The sequence below is a fragment of the Xiphophorus hellerii genome, chromosome 1 (genome assembly GCF_003331165.1).
Source record: "Xiphophorus hellerii strain 12219 chromosome 1, Xiphophorus_hellerii-4.1, whole genome shotgun sequence".
NCBI lineage: Eukaryota > Metazoa > Chordata > Actinopteri > Cyprinodontiformes > Poeciliidae > Xiphophorus > Xiphophorus hellerii.
This window is the reverse complement of record NC_045672.1, coordinates 29,784,223-29,801,811: the sequence shown is the minus strand read 5'-3', so window position 1 is coordinate 29,801,811 and position 17,589 is coordinate 29,784,223. Positions and strand designations below refer to the sequence as shown.

The 17,589-nt window shown below is 42.7% G+C and overlaps 1 protein-coding gene across 1 annotated transcript in view; it reads left to right on the top strand.

Moving 5' to 3' along the window:
* The first annotated feature begins 2,433 nt into the window (after window positions 1–2,433).
* The window catches only part of fam120c (family with sequence similarity 120 member C), a 28,505-nt gene continuing 13,349 nt past the window's right edge, over window positions 2,434–17,589 (top strand). The window contains 10 exon segments of the mRNA XM_032559509.1: window positions 2,434–3,971; window positions 9,907–10,153; window positions 10,232–10,314; window positions 12,698–12,826; window positions 14,397–14,499; window positions 14,634–14,707; window positions 14,790–15,064; window positions 15,887–16,049; window positions 16,216–16,299; window positions 17,120–17,291. Of these exon segments, the coding sequence (XP_032415400.1) occupies window positions 3,456–3,971; window positions 9,907–10,153; window positions 10,232–10,314; window positions 12,698–12,826; window positions 14,397–14,499; window positions 14,634–14,707; window positions 14,790–15,064; window positions 15,887–16,049; window positions 16,216–16,299; window positions 17,120–17,291 (1,846 nt within the window). The 5' untranslated portion in view covers window positions 2,434–3,455.

Below are 17,589 nucleotides of genomic sequence, written 5' to 3'. Positions count from 1 at the left end.
CAGAAAAATGTTTGTTTCTGAGTTTTTTTCTATCAAATTTTCAACTTTTCAAATTCAGAAAATTCTCATTTTTTCAAGAAAATTTCTGAGATTAATCTGAAAATGTTTATGTTTTCTAGAAATTCTTTTGAGATTAATCTAAAAATGTCTTAGTTCATTGGTGGAAATGTACTCTTTTTTTCTATTTACCAAGGCAGTAATATACTGTCCGGTAACAGTATTCGTAACTATTGTTAAAAATTTTGAATTTCTTCCTACTGTTTATGCTAAGAGCTGCCATATTGAAAAGTGAAATCCACCATACAGGTTGTAGCTGGGATTGTTCCCAGTGGGAAATCTGGATTCGGAGGGCGTCCCAGTGGAATTTTCTGACTAGGAAGTCAGAATTTCCCAGTTCCGACTAGAAGGCTGGAAGGCAGTATAAGACCGACGTAATGTTTCAAAATGGCTGCTTTTACGATCAACACTAGTAAGATTTGGTTGAAACCTTTTTATTATTCAAGACACACAAGAAATAGCATCTCTTTAATCAATTGAGCTAGTTAAAAGTGGTGTTTTCTTATGGAACATAAAGGTTAAATAAGTGTTTATGGGCGTCGCCATTTTGAATTTCTGCCTTTATAAAGAGAATGCTGTTACCCAGCTCTGAGTTCCCACTTTCCAAGTAACTGAAACGCAGTAAAACATGAGAATGATGGCAGACCAGGTCAGATGTGACAGACTGAGGCTTTGGGAGGAGAGAGAATCAGTTTTTCCTTTCTCCCCTTTGCATTCCACCTCTCCCCTCTTTCCTCGTCTCTCCAACTGGGCGCTAATCTGTTTTCTTCCCCCCGATCGCTTCCTCATTTAGAGAAGATTATAATGATCGAGGTCTCAAACAGAAGCAGTGATGCATGCAGCCCTGTTGTTACTGCTCTGTTGTTTCTATGTTGAACCACCAGAAATAAATGGTTGTCAGGTCTAAGAGGTGACTGGGACCAGTGGACTTTGATCAAAGTAATGCAGAGCTGGCCCAAGCCTTTTTGGGGCCCTAAGCAGATTTTTAATTGGGCCCCTGATACCAACATGTCAACACCAGATGCTTTATCAATCCTAATAAAAAAGTAGTTTTTAACTAATAATTTATTCTAAGTTATTCTTACACACCAACCTGTACTTATGTGAAAAAGTAATTGTGTATTACTACCAACAGCTGATTGTGGTTTTTTACAGCAACAGTTGCCATCAAGCGTTTGAGATAATTAACAATAAGTTTTTTATTTCACTGTGAAGGAAATTCTCCTTGCAGATTTAATCTAAATCAGCCAAATGTGTGGGCTTGAAAGAATAAATGACATGTTTGGAGTCATGCCACAGGCACTCAATCTTATCTAAGTTTGGTTTTTTTACTCGGCCACTCCAAATTCTTTAACTAGGTTACTCAGAGGTGGACTTCAACTTAAAGTTGCAGCTGCAAGTCTTAGGAAGCACATTTACTTTCACAAGAGTTTTGGGTCATTTTTATCTAACTCAGTCATTTGTGGTCATATGCATGACATTTAACAGTTATTTTGGAACATATCTGCTAGTTTGTGGTTAAATAATAGAATAAAATAACCATTTATTTGTTTCCCAGTGGAGTAATTTGCATTCCTTCAGATCCATAAAGATGTAAGATTACATAAAAGAAAAAACTAAACAAAAAAAAAAGAGACATTCAAATAGTACACAATCTAAACAGAAAATGTTAATGGCAAAATAAAATACACATGGAAAGGACTTGGTGAGTAAAATGTGTATGCTTGTAGGGTTTAAACTGAAAAGAAAAAAAAGCTGAGACATGTTTTTTGCTACGTGGGCAGGAAGAAGCAGTACTGATTACATAGTGTAAGAGCAGCTGGGAGGAAACATCCACGTTTGAGAAGCTCTCCTGTGCAGTTACAGTGGAAAATGGCTCAGTGGCCTAGTTTACACAGCGCTTATATTCTTTGAAGGCGCAAAACTAAGTACAGCCACAAGGGGACGCCAAATACACGGAATTGTATCACAAAGGGAGGAATAACCATTCTACCTGTTACACCACTCAGTTACTTTTCTCTTATTAAACTATCAATACATTATCGGCATTTTTAAGTGAATTCTGTCTTTTCACTATCTATATATTCTACATAAAACTGCGGTGTTAACTTTTTTGATGCCTGTTTGGCATGAGAAATATTGAAAAATATTTAATTATATATTTTTTAAATATAGCAGAAAGTCAGTTCACATGTGGACCGCCTCGAGAAAAGCTACTCTTCTGATTTATATCTAAGTCAAAATTGAAGTCGCTCGCATGCTGGTAGTTGTAGTTTATTCGCGTTTAGGATTAAATCGCTAAGATTCATGGTTTGCACTTGTAAACTTCATGTCCCAGAGTCCTTCACGGCAGTGACGCCTCCCCGCTCTTCATTCATCCCCCTCCCACTCCACTGGGCCGCGAGGAAGTCGCAAGATGGCTGATGTCGCTTGGAAGTAACGTTCCCCTCCGCAACATGAAGCCGTGAGCGTGGAAGAACGCGAGGGAGGCACCATCGGGCTTTTATTTTTATTTTCTTTTAGTTACTTTTCTTTTAGTTCGTCAAACATCCATTTCATTCCGCGTCGTGTCCGCCCCGGACTCGTCTTCGGGAGTTGACGCGTCAAAATCACGCCGGGGACCCAGCCAGCAGCTAGCGGCTAGCCACCGTTAGCAAATAGAAGCACAGCTAGCCACACTGCTTAGTACTTTGCTTTTTAACTGATACTTTAACTGCCGGCGGGGCATTAAGCTGCGGCTCCACGTGTGCTGACGTTTCCCAGGCGCACAAATGTGGCACAAAAAAATTCAGCTGTCATTAAAAAATAACGAGTTTTAAAATCTGAACACTATGTCCGCGAACTGGCCATCCAGTCTGTGGGTTGCTAACTAATGCGCAGCTCTGCATCCGTTCATGTGGACTAATCAGAGGTATTATCATTTGATCAACATTTCACTGCAACATCCATCACCTCGCTGCATGTACGTTACTCGTTGTCAGTTTGATTCTGGAAGCCGGTTGAAAAGAAGCCAAATTATGGGAGCGGGTAATCTGTTGAACTTTTTGTAGTTGTCGGTAGCAACACTGGCCTTGGCTGGCATCACACCAAAAAAATCCACAGGGATGGACACTAATCTGAGCAGCCACGACCAAAAGTGAGAGGTTAGCATTTGGAAAAAATATATAGCAAACAAACACAGGGGTTGTTAATTTAAGACAGTGCGCGGTGATCCCCCCCTACACCCAACCTCACCAGCCGGTTGTTTTCCAGTGAACTCAAGGTACAGTTTGTCACTACAGCGGAGACCAGTTAGCATTGCTAGCTGCCGTCTCAACCCACAACACGTTACAAACACGGCGTACAGAACGTACTCAGAAGCCGCTCCCGGCCACACACACCGGCTCAACAACACCGTCATGGGTGTGCAGGGTTTCCAGGAGTATTTAGAGAAGCGGTGCCCCGGGGCGGCGGTCCCCGTGGACCTCCTCAAGCTCGCCCGCACCGCGGCCCGCCAGCCCCCTCACCATCATCACCCACACCACCACCCACATCACCCCGGGCCCATGCCTCCCCCGCCCCCGCCTGCCAGGATCCTGATCGACGCTGACTCCAGCCTGCAGCGCCTGTACGGAGGCTACCAGACGGACTGGGTTTGCGGAGGCGAGTGGAACGCCATGCTGGGCTACCTGGCCGCCCTTTCACAGGCCTGTCTGTACCAGGGCGGCCTGGAGCTCGTCGTGGTTTTCAACGGCACTCTGGGGAAGGAGCGCTGGCCCGAGTGGGCGCGGCGAGCTCAGGGCCAGCGGCAGACGGCGCAGCTGATAGTCAACCACGTCGGCAGCAAGGCCACCCCGCCTCCCCGGGCATGGTTCCTGCCCCCGGCTTGCCTCAGCCACTGCGTCCGCCTCGCCATGTTCCGCTTCCGAGTTCGGGTAAGAAAAGAGGAGTGATGGTTGTTGTTTGAACTGGTTTTTGTGGCTTTACTGGTGTCTTTTTGTGGCTCCTTTATGCGCACCTAGAAGTTCATTCTAAACAGAGTTGGGTGGTAACTTAGTAAGCCTGTCACCCTTAGCAATAAATCAATTAAAACGGCTCAATTTCCATTTGGATGATTTATTGTTTTTCTCTTTCTACTCTTTCTGGATGATAAAAGTTCTGTCTGGTGTTTTGGTCTCAACTTGCCCCTATTTTTTTGTTTTGTTTTCAGATACTTCATAATTCATTTTATTTGTTGGTTTTGTTTATTTAATCTGGATATTTAAAATGTCTTACAGTTCCAGTGTTAAATATTCATTACAATTTAAAGTTTATTGATCTTTGAGAATTAGGGGTCCAGCGATTTCCTTAATTTTAGGAGATCAGTGATAGGCCAATACTTGCCTGTGAAGCCAAACTCATCTACCTCAGCAAAGGTTGAAATATGACCCACTGTCCTCTTCTGCTCTAAGCTTGCTTAAGATCATTGATATGCCACCAGGTGAGATATTGCATGGAGCCCCAGTCAGAGGGAGATTGACAGTCATGTTTAGCTTTTTCCATTTTATGATAATTGCTCCAACACTTGATCTTTTTTCACCGAGCTGTTTGGCATTTGCCCCGTTGCCCTGTCCAGTCTTGTGGAGGTCTACAATTTTGTCTCTGGTGTTTTTGGACAGCTCTGTGGTCTTAGCCGTGTTAGTAATTGATGTCTTGCTGATTGTGTGGAGTGGACAGGAGTCTTTATGTGGCTAACAACCTCCAACAGGTGCTTCTAATTCAGAATAATATGTAGAGTGGAGGTGGACTTTTTAGAGGCGAACGACAGGTCTTTGAGGGCGAGAATTGTTGCTGATTGGCAGATGTTCAAATACTTCTTTCCAGGAATAACACACAAATAATTATAAAATCATACATTGGGATTTCCAGATTTTTTTTAGATTATGTCGCTCACAGTGGACATGCACCTAAGATGAAATGTCAGACCCCTCCATAATTTCTAAGTGGGAGAACCTGCAAAGTTGCAGGCAGGGTGTTCAAATACTTATTTTCCTCACTGTAGAATCCCATTCAACCCTGATTATTAAACTTGACTACATGCAGCCAGCACTGATCTACGTTCTGTTCTTGTTGCTACATTTTTCATTTTGCCAAAGAAGGAAAAACCATTCCCTCTACAAAAATGTGAAAAAAGCAGAGAGACCTGTGGCCCTTTTTGAGTGTTAGATCAACAAATATGAGAATTTACTACAGAAATTAGACAATTTTCTGTTCCATTTGAAACTTGCATCTTTAGTGTATTATTGAGCAGCTAAAAATGTATTTTAATTATTTTTCTCTTGTTTTATTTTTGTATTTTATGATCCATCAGTGCTTTTAGCTTTATGGCTTTGGCAAAAGGTTTGGATACAACTGAGATAGCCTGACAATACCTACTTTTATTTAAAAAAATCTTAATTTTTGTAAAAGGCTAGTGAGTTCTTCCCATTAATATGGAGAGTGAAGATGCACTTAATATATAGTACATAGTCCATCCATCCATCCATCCATCTTCTTCCGCTTATCCGAGGTCGAGTCGCGGGGGTAGCAGCTTCAGAAGGGAGGCCCAGACTTCCCTCTCCCCAGCCACTTCTTCTAGCTCCTCCGGGGGAATCCCGAGGCGTTCCCAGGCCAGCCGAGAGACATAGTCCCTCCAGCGTGTCCTGGGTCTTCCCCGGGGCCTCCTCCCGGTGGGACGTGCCCGGAACACCTCACCAGGGAGGCGTCTAGGAGGCATCCTGACCAGATGCCCGAGCCACCTCAACTGGCTCCTCTCGATGTGAAGGAGCAGCGGCTCTACTCTGAGTCCCTCCCGGATGACTGAGCTTCTCACCCTATCTCTAAGGGAGAGCCCAGCCACCCTACGGAGAAAACCCATTTCGGCCGCTTGTATCCGCGATCTCGTTCTTTCGGTCATGACCCAAAGCTCATGACCATAGATGAGGGTGGGAACGTAGATCGACCGGTAAATCGAGAGCTTCGCTTTTTGGCTCAGCTCTCTCTTCACCACGACGGACCGGTACAGCGCCCGCTTGACAGCAGACGCTGCGCCAATCCGCCTGTCGATCTCCCGCTCCCTTCTTCCCCCATTCGTGAACAAGATCCCGAGATACTTAAACTCCTCCACTTGGGGCAGGACACCCCCCCTGACCCGGAGAAGGCACTCTACCCTTTTCCGGCTCAAGACCATGGCCTCGGATTTGGAGGCACTGATCCTCATCCCGGCCGCGTCACACTCGGCTGCGAACCGCTCCAGCGAGAGCTGCAGATCACGATCTGATGAAGCCAAAAGGACCACATCGTCTGCAAAAAGCAGAGATGAGATCCTAAGGCCACCAAATCGGATCCCCTCAACACCTTGGCTGCGCCTAGAAATTCTGTCCATGAAAGTGATGAACAGAATCGGTGACAAAGGGCAGCCCTGGCGGAGTCCAACTCTCACCGGAAACGAGCCCGACTTACTGCCGGCAATGCGGACCAGACTCTGACACCGGTCATACAGGGACCTGACAGCCCGTATCAAAGGGCCCGGTACCCCATACTCCCGGAGAACCCCCCACAGGGCTCCCCGAGGGACACGGTCGAACGCCTTCTCCAGGTCCACAAAACACATGTAGACTGGTTGGGCGAACTCCCATGCACCCTCCAGGACCCTGCCGAGGGTGTAGAGCTGGTCCAGCGTTCCACGACCAGGACGAAAACCACACTGCTCTTCCTGAATCCGAGGTTCGACTATCCGACGGACCCTCCTCTCCAGGACCCCTGAATAGACCTTGCCAGGGAGGCTTAAGAGTGTGACCCCTCTATAATTGGAGCACACCCTCCGGTCCCCCTTTTTGAACAGGGGGACCACCACCCCAGTCTGCCAATCCAGGGGAACTGCCCCCGATGTCCATGCGACATTGCAGAGTCGCGTCAACCAACACAACCCTACAACATCCAGAGCCTTAAGAAACTCCGGGCGGATCTCATCCACCCCCGGGGCCCTGCCACCGAGGAGCTTTTTAACCACCTCGGCGACCTCGTCCCCAGAGATTGGAGAGCCTAACCCAGAGTCCCCAGGCTCCGCTTCCTCAGTGGAAGGCATGTTGGTGGGATTGAGGAGGTCTTCGAAGTACTCTGCCCACCGGCCCACAACGTCCCGAGTAGAGGTCAGCAGCACACCATCCCCACTATAAACAGTGTTGGTGCTGCACCGCTTCCCCCCCCCTGAGACGCCGGATGGTGGACCAGAATCGCCTCGAAGCCGTACGGAAGTCTTTCTCCATGGCCTCTCCAAACTCCTCCCACGCCCGGGTTTTTGCCTCAGCAACCGCCCGCGCCGCATGCCGCTTCGCCCGCCGGTACCCATCAGCTGCTTCCGGAGTCCCACAGGCCAAAAAGGCCCGATAGGACTCCTTCTTCAGCCTGACGGCATCCCTCACCGAAGGTGTCCACCAGCGGGTTCGAGGGTTGCCGCCGCGACAGGCACCGACAACCTTGCGGCCACAGCTCCGATCGGCCGCCTCGACAATGGAGGCACGGAACACGGTCCACTCAGACTCCATGTCCCCCACCTCCCCCGGGACGTGTTCGAAGTTTTGCCGGAGATGGGAGTTAAAGCTCCGTCTCACAGGGGATTCCGCCAGACGTTCCCAGCAGACCCTCACAACACGTTTGGGCCTGCCAGGTCTGACCGGCTTTCGCCCCCACCACCGGAGCCAACTCACCACCAGGTAGTGGTCAGTGGACAGCTCCGCACCTCTCTTCACCCGAGTGTCCAAGACATACGGCCGCAGATCCGATGAAACGATGACAAAGTCGATCATCGAACTGCGGCCTAGGGTGTCCTGGTGCCAAGTGCACATATGGACACCCTTATGCTTGAACATGGTGTTCGTTATGGACAATCCATGGCGAGCACAGAAGTCCAGCAACAGAACACCGCTCGAGTTCAGGTCGGGCGGGCCGTTCCTCCCAACCACGCCCCTCCAGGTCTCACTGTCATTGCCCACGTGAGCGTTGAAGTCCCCCAGCAGAACAAGGGAGTCCCCAGGAGGAGCACTCTCCAGTACCCCCTCTAAGGACTCCAAAAAGGGTGGGTAATCTGAACTGTCGTTCGGCCCGTAAGCACAAACGACAGTCAGAACCCGTCCCCCCACCCGTAGGCGGAGGGATGCTACCCTCTCGTTCACCGGGGTAAACCCCAACGTACAGGCGCCGAGATGGGGAGCAACAAGTATGCCCACTCCTGCCCGACGCCTCTCACCTTGGGCAACTCCAGAGTGGAAGTATGTCCAGCCCCTCTCAAGGAGACTGGTTCCAGAACCAGAGCCGTGCGTCGAGGTGAGACCGACTATTTCTAGCCGGAACCTCTCGACCTCACGCACTAGCTCCGGCTCCTTCCCCACCAGAGAGGTGACATTCCACGTCCCAAGAGCCAGTTTCTGCAACCGAGGATCGGACCGCCAGGGTCCCCTCCCTCTGCTGCCACACTAGTACATAGTGTTACGTTTATACAAATATTACATAAAAAAAATACAGAATAACCGCTAAGAATCACTAAAATCATATTGCATTTACGATTTATGAAACACTCCTTTAGGTTTTATAAAAGCCACATTCTGACCTAAACAAACTGTTTCATATTAACGTCCCTAACAGTTTATTTCTCCTGACACTTAAGTATTTTTGCAGAATTATCTAAAATGTCCTATTTTATTCATAAGATTTTAATATTTCTCTATTTTCATTCTTGTCAGGGATTGTTAATTTATAAGATATCAGCAATTAAGACTCCTGATTAAATAAGCTAAAATAAGACCGTTTGATGGTTTATTAATTACTGGAGTCACATAACCAGGTTTCCTTACAGCAGGCTGAATAGATTATAAATCACTGTAAGTCCAAGGCGTTCCAATAGAGTACAAAATGTCCTCAAGGTGTTCTCAAATTCAACGGTTGCTACGAAATGTCCTGTGGAAGAAGGCAATCAGAACTGCAGTAGTTTAAACTACTGAATGTATATCCTGCTAAAAGTTCAACATGGTGGATAAGTTATAGGTTTGTCATATGTGATCAAGTGGCAATTAATTCAGTTAAACCCAATACAAGCTAATCAATTTGTCAATGAAATTTCCAAATAATTTAATTTTAACTTAATTCAGTCCAGCTCTTCCAGATTTGTGATGAAAATATTTGATTTTCATTTTATTTATTAGGTTTAATGGAGATAAACTGATCAGGCTTTTATTTGAACTTAAATATAAATTTGTATAAACTTTGGCTTTGTTCAACTATTGAATGTAACAAACAAGATAATTTCAGTGACAAATTTAATTCTTTATTTAAAAGTGTTCGGCACAAGATATTTTTTAAAACATTTTTATGAAGTAGAGCCATGAGCATTCAGCAATTTCTTACTAAAAAAGGAAAAAAAACAGAGCAAGTTAATTCTCCTATTAATGTGCTTTCTTAATTGAATTTTTTTGTTCTTTTTTGAAGAAAGTTCTCATTTTTGTTGCTGTGAATTGACCCAAAGGTTATCTAGACCAATTAAACTGAAAAACAATTCACCCAAAAAGTTAGAAAAATTTCCGTCTTTTGTTAAGTAATAAAAAGCGCCTCTTTGTGTCGTTAGAATGTTGTTTTTAATTTATTGCTGAGCAGATAAAAATAAATGTTTTAACAATTTGGTTCCCTGAACACTTTAAACTTTGGGATTCTGGCCTGTTTCGCAAAAAGTTTGTACACCCCTGGTTTAGTTTGTTTGACACAGTGCAGTGCGAAAGCAAAATACACTAGGAGAAAATATAATAAATGTTGCAACTTTTGTCATTTTTTGCCATTAACTCGTCTAATCTTCACCCCCAGGTTGTACAGACTTTGGAGGACCACCACCAGGAGGTGCTGTCTCTCTACAGGGACTATGGATTTTCTGGCCTGATCGCTCAGGACTCGGAGTTTGCCCTCTGCAACGTGCCCGCCTACTTCTCCTCACACGCGCTTAAACTGAGCTGGAATGGAAAGAACCTGACCACACACCAGTACCTGCTGTCTGAAGCGGCCAGGCAGCTGGGCCTGAAGACACAGCACCTGCCACTGTTCGCTGCTCTGCTGGGTGAGGAGACGCCAGGCCGCCGCCGCCGCAGCCCTGGACGTTTTATCCGCTGCTAACTGACCCGCCTGTCTTTTATAGGAAATCATATTCTGCCTGATGAAGACCTGGCTGCCTTCCACTGGAGTCTGCTGGGACCAGAACACCCACTAGCTTCTCTCAAGGTACTTGGACTTAGAAATTTATTGCGATATTTTGTGGTACTGTTGCAATAATGATAAAAAATTGTAATAAAAAAACCCTATTTTTTATCTAACTGCATGTGTTGAAACAGGCCTCCTCAGGATACTTACTTGAGAAACAGTAATTTACATCAAGGCCTGCCACAATAAATTAATAAATCAATTTATCACGTGATAAATTAAAATAAACTCAATTTACATTTGCATCATTTATCATTTTTCTCTTTTTTTGTACCTAAAACTGGATGACAAAAGTCTTCAGTCTCTATCTAACTATCCCCTTTTTTCAAAGAACAGTTTAGTTTACAGAGACTTCATAATTCATTTTATTTGTTGTTTCTGTTGTTTTGTTTACTTATTTTGGATATTTAAAGTGTCTTGCAGTTCCAGTGTTAAATGTTCATTGGAATTTATTGTTTATTTCACAGTATGCTCTTGCATTATTACAGTACTGAGATATTACTTATACATAATCTCAAAACAACAAAATTATTGTTTATCACAATAACTTCTGGGATAATTTAACATCCAACAAAATTTGTTATTATGATGGACCAGATTTATATCATTAATCTGCACACAGTAATTGCATTTAATCATATTTTGGAATTTACTGATATTTATTGATGCTGTTGTGGAACAGAGTGAGAAAAAATATCAAAAATCACATTTCCAATCTTACTGTCAGTTTTGTTTTATTATTCATCATCAATAACTGAAACTTGTGATAATAAATGAAAATTCTCATATGAAATGCGTCGTGGTAAATAATTAATGTCCATTGTACATTAAGTACTAAACTGGAATCTCAGCGTCTGGTTCAGACTGAAGTGCCTCCAAATGTAGATGTGCTTCGATTCTATTTTAATTTTTTAATTGCTGATGACTGATCAGTTTTAACCTGCTGATTCCAATTTAATCAAATTTTCTCCATAACAGAATTATAATGCACAGTATGCATTATAACTCTTATGTTCACAACTGCTGTGAGCGGCCATTAATTAGACATCATGCCGCTCTGCGACACAGCAGTTGTCCTACAGCAGGATTTTATTATTTAAAGATAAAATAATTATGATGTCTTACATCAGTCAGTATTGTGGAACACATTGCTGAAGGGAGTAAAAGACAGATCCTTTCCTTCATTTTGAGATTTGCTAAAAGTTTTAAGCATTTTTTACATTTTGATGAAAAACAAGCTAATGCTAAAGCGCTAAATTGAAGCATTTTGATGTCCACCACGTATCGGTGACACAAAATGTGTTAAATTGTCCTCTATGGGATCAAACATGTTATTGGGTCCCTACCTGTATGGTTGCGGTTATGTGATTATTTGGAACAGACAAAAATTTGCTGAGTCATGCTAACACTAATGATAATTTTGCCTAAACAGTCTTTACCCACTTCAAAATAAGAGCGTGAATATAAACATATAACTTCTTGAAGAAGTATTAATAGTCAAAAGCCAAAACTTTAACATGGATGTTGAACTTTATTCAACTTGAAGTTTATGAAACAACAGAGTAAAAAGAAAAGAACTTGGGCAGAGGTCTTAAGTTTAGTCTAGACAGGAATGTTTTATCTCAGTTGTTTTTTGCGGGGCTTTTCTGACCAGCAAAAGTTTGACTTGTACTTAAAAATCTTCATTGCATTTTGCGACTTGAGACGGTTAACTACCTGCCTAGCTAGCTAGCGTTTTTGAGTTTGTAACGGGCGAAGTTCAGATTTATTGCCAGTTGTCTGGACGACGTTTGTACATTTCTGTGGAGATACAGGTCTTAAAATTTAAGTTTGTGAAACTTGCATAAACCTTGATAGGAGAAGCTTTAGCTAAGTTCCCTAAAAGCTTTCAAAATTAGCAAAAGTGATTAGCAAAACTTTAGCTAAGCTATTGGTGGATTAGTGAAGTGTGCTCACCGTTGCTTTAAAACGATGTTTCTTCTCACTTCAGCTGAAACGGTGCTCATTGTTGACCCTCAGAAAGAATTAGTCAGGGTGGAAACATTTTTACAGAGTTAAATTTATGCATTTCTACTTGTATCTGACCTGATTAGTTAGTCTTTTGTTTTACTCTGCATGTTTAATGAATGGGACTGTTACAGAGCCTGAGTTTATGCAGAATTAATGAGTGAGAATGTGAGTGAAGCATGAACCAAAGCGTGGTTAAGAGTCAGCTCATGTGAGAATCAAGACTGGGATCTTTATTTAGTTTGTTTTAAAAAATAACTATAATTTTGATATTTTTCTAGTTTTAAGTGAACAGAAACTATTCATATTGGTAAAATCATCCTCGCAACGTCGTAAATATGTAAACAAAGTATTTGAATGTTTCATTCTCAGTTTGAATGTTTTGCTGCGGTTTCAGGTGCGAGCCCATCAGCTGGTGCTGCCGCCCTGTGAAGTGGTGATCAAAGCTGTTTCTGAGTACGTCTCCTCCATCAAAGACCTGGGAAACCTCGACACCATCGCCAGAGATGTCTTCAAACAGTCACAGGTGGGTTTCTACCTTTGCAGGATTAATGTCTTGGCTTCCTTAAGACTGGATGGAACGCTACCGCAGTCGCTTTACATGTTTTTGGTTGAAAAGTAGCTTAGCAGCATAATAATAATTAATGTTTGATCAGTAAGACATTATTACTGTGGACATGATCAAACATCAGTACAGAAAAAAATCCAAATACTTTATAAGATTACTCTGACTTATGGGGGTTTCCATCAGTAATCAGTCGGGTGCTTTTCCGCCGCACCATGCAGTGAGATTAAAGTCTGCGTAGGACGATCTGCTAATTCAGTGGCGAATGTGTGCTGCACTGTTCACCAATGGAAAGATTTCAGCAGGAAGCAGTTTAGGCTAAAAAACGTTAAGGAAACCACAAGAACAAAACCAACACCGGCAGCTCCAGGTGTGCTTTATGGTTTCATGTTCTATGGTTTGATTCTGCAGTGGTAAACCCACAAAAAAACAAAAAAAAATGTTATAATGTTGAACTAACTTAGCCACAGGTGCCGAAAGAAATGCTGGAAGCTTCATGCAGAACAGATTAGATAGATTCAAAGTCACTATATTAAAAATACCAAAACTGTTGTGATTTTTAGACATTTTTATTATTATTATTTTTCCGTGTATTGAAAATAATTAAACATAAAATTTTAACAAAAAAGCCCTAAATATTTTTCTATTTTTTGATTTTTTTTTTTCCCAACAAAATATTTAGTTTATTCTCAGACTTTGTGCCCCCAATCCTTAAAGTAAATTTTGCTGGATATTTGTTTAAAACTGCAGTATGCGACTTTTATAAAAATGTTTTTTACATATTTGTTAAAAGTGTCACCATTTTTATTTGACAGATAATCTGTTCAATCTGCTCCACCTTTTCCCTGAGCTACTATTGCCATCTGAGGAAATATACCGCTCCTGGCCATAAGCCACCAATCAGAACCAGGAGGAGGGTCTTGGGGCTGCCAGTCAACTCATGTACTCGCTGCTAAATGTGCTAATGTTGGAGTAAGAACTTACAACAGGAAAACCTTTTATACACAACAGCATGTGCTAGCTGCAGCGTAGCAAAGAGCAACAAGGAAAATGGAAGAGAAGATGAGCAATGCCACACGGAGGGTGATTAACGGTGCCTCCTGGCTCTGATTGGTTGTTTATTGTTAGTACTGGGAGCACTGGAAGAAGGCGGAGAAGCTTGATATTTATTTTTTTCTTTTTTATCTGTCTCTTAACATGCTGTCACGACATGGTGACAGTTTCAACAAATATGTAAAAAAATTTTTATAAAAGTTACACATTGCAGCTTTATAACCAGCTGCACTTTGGTGTGCTGAATGTCTATAATGAGCAGTTTTACTGGCATTAAAGTCATAATTTTAACCTTCAAAGTTAGAATTAGAAGTATAAAATTCTGACTTATTCTCATAGTTATGCAGTGTGTTTTATTTATTTTTTGTGATACATTAAGACAATATAACAGATGTGCATTTAAAAACAATTCAGTGAATATTTATAAGAGAAATAATGACGGTGAGATTTTCTGTCATATTCTCTGCTCTGTTTTCAGTCACGAATGGAGGACAAGGTGGAGCGATTCAAGAAAGCTGTGGAGTATTTCTCAGCTGCATCCAAACCACGCTCGCCCAACATGGGACCCTCGCCTTTCATCTGTGAGTAGAAACCAGTTTACAGCAGGACAGATGTTATCTAATCAGTTTAATCTGACTTAATATGTTTTATATTATATTTATATATGGGAAACCAGCTGAGCTGAAATTTAGTTTTATCTCCTTTCTGTGCTCAGTACCTGGGTTTGGACCCGTTCCATTTGGGGGACCACCTGGCCACATCGGACCCATCCCGCTTGGAAAGAATCAGGTATATTTCTGTTGTTTGTTGCTTTGTCTACGTCTTTAATTCCCACGCGCTCCTGTAAATAATAATTTCTTCCCAATCCCAGTTTCCGCCGCCGCAGGGTCCAGGGTTTAAGCCGCCGTATCAGAACGCTCCGTACGGACCAGGCTCTGCCCCTCTCTTCCACCCGCCTCAGCAGCCGCCCCAGGACTGCAACGACTCGATGACCAGCAAGATGGGCTTCTCCGATTGGTCGGCGCCGTACGATTCCACGCAGGGCGGCAGCCGCTTGCCCAACCATCACACCGGCACCCAGTCTGGCCCCTCCCCGTCTCCTTCCTCGTCATCAGACGGAGACGAACCCAACGACAGCAACGCTAAGTAAATACGCTTCTACATGTTTTACAAGCTGAACAGAACAGAAAGACGAAGCGCTTCAGACCCAAACATACTCTGGCGAACTTCACTCCTTGGAAGTTCGTACACGTAATTAGAACGGACGGTCAACATAGGAAATTTTTTTTTTTGTTTGAAACATAAAATGAAAAAACTTAAACACACCAGGCTTTTTTGTTTATTAAACTAAAATGAACATTTGGATAAGAAGCTTTTAGGATGTGAGGATGAAGTCAAACATGATTTGAATCTCATATGAAAATGAATAATGAAATATCACATTGGTGATTTTTTTGTATTTTTAATTTTTTAATTGTTGATTCTCAATTAAAAAACAATTGAAAGAAAGATACATAGACTGAAAATGTTATCTGGTTTCTGATTTTGTGAGCTAAAGAACAATGGGGAAGAAAAACAGGGACTCGCATTTTGGAAGGTCAGGAATTGTTAAAATCTGTTCCTGTTCCCAATGTGGGAATTTGAAAATGCTGGTTTCATTCTTTTTATTTTTGGGAAATGATGACGTTGCTGGTGTGTGGTGTTTTAGTGCCGTTCTGTGGCAGTAGTGAAAACGTGGTTTTATAAAGTACTGACACAGTGGGGCTGAGAACAAATGTATGCCACACTTTTAAGATTTTTTTTTGTTCAATTCGTCATGCTTAATTTTCCTTCCACTTCAAAATTATTCATAACTTTGTTGCTGTCTCAAAAAACCTGATACAGCTTGTTGATGATTGCCAGTAAAATGATTTAAGATCTGGAAAAGTGGAAGCAGTGTGAATGTTTCTGAAACTCTCGTCTTCGCAGTCATCTGACAGACAAATCCTCTCGGTGGGAGGATCCGGCTCGAAGAGGGGGGCCGGCCTCCGGAGACGGTTCCCAAGGCAACGGGAGCGGGTCGAACATTCCGTCACTGTTGTCGATGGCGACGCGGAGTCACATGGACATAACCACACCCCCGCTGCCTCAGGTGAGACGCTCAAAAAGCGGCTGATTTTACTGGGTAGGAAACACTTAGATTGATTTATTAATTTTAAAACATGACAGGGTTCCTTGAAAATGCTTGAATTTTACTGAAGGAAAAGCGTACGAACAATGAACCGTTTTTTCGTCACGCCTGTTGCTTCTTTCTCCAGGTCAGTGCTGAGGTTCTTCGTGTAGCCGAACACAGACACAGAAGAGGGCTGATGTACCCCCAGATTTACCACATCTTGACCAAGGTAAATGCTCTCCTACCCCACGTCTCACCGCGTTGTCCCAAATACATCGGCTGATTTGTTTTAATGAGCAGAAACTGTTCAAACAGAAGCATCCAGTGAAGCCTACACTTGTTTTTTATCATCTAACTTTCTATTGATATTCTCCATGTTTGTTTACATTTAAAGTATATATGAACAATTCACATTCAACATTATATAAAATAAGATATCTTTGCTTTGGAGCTATTCCTCTAATTATGTCTTTTGTCTCATCCAGTTTGTCGGGTTCTTTAATTTTTTTGGAGTCTTTTGTTTTGAACAATGCTCATTTCTCCCCGTTTCCTTCTATTTGTGTGTGGTGTATCTTAGGCGATATGTAAATTTTTCCATGATGTAGATTTCTTTTATTATTCCTATCCATTGTTCATGACAAATGGGCCTCCATCTTTCCCCATTTCATCGTAATAGCTTTCTTACTAACTGTTAACATTACCTTAATCAGATAGTTATCCTTTGCTCTTCCTTTTCTGATATTGTTAAAATTACAAAGATATAATACCATGCTACTCAAAATAACATTGTATCCCAGAATCTTCTTTATAGTTTTGTGCACAGTTTTCCAGAACTGAACAATTCTAGGACTGTTCCAGAGGCCGTATTTTCAGAATAAATAATAATTTCTGAGTATTTTGTTTGTTTTGAGGCAGACACAACAAAACCCTTCAGGGCTGTGAAAGTTCAGCTGTAAAGCTTCTGCTGATGCATCCGTTTGGTCGGGTTATTGTAACAGAAACAGTTGCTATGGAGATGTTGGGCGCTCACGGTTTGTGGTCGTCCCTAGGGAGAGATGAAGATGCCAGTGTGTATAGAGGACGAGTGTAACTCGGAGCTGCCTCCTGCCTCTCTGCTGTTCCGAGCTGCCAGACAGTACGCGTACGGCGTCCTCTTCAGTCTGGCTGAAACGCACCGCCGCCTGGAGAGGCTCGCCCTCCGCAAGAGGACCCCGCTAGAAGGTGAGACAACAAAGTTTTCCTGACTTCCAGCGCGAATGATCTCTATAGGGTCTAAACAGGAGGTGGAGGAAGTAGCCAAAGTAAGAGTAGCACTACTTGATCATATTTTTAGTCAAGTAAAAGTAAAAAGTAGCATTCCAAGAAATTGGTCAACTAAGAGTATAAAAGTATTTAGTATAAACATTATTCACGTACTGAGTAACTAATCATAAACTCTGTCATTCATCGTACAAAACAAATCTCCAAATTAGGGATGGGAATTTATAAGATTCCCATCCCATTATTGATCTCGGTTATT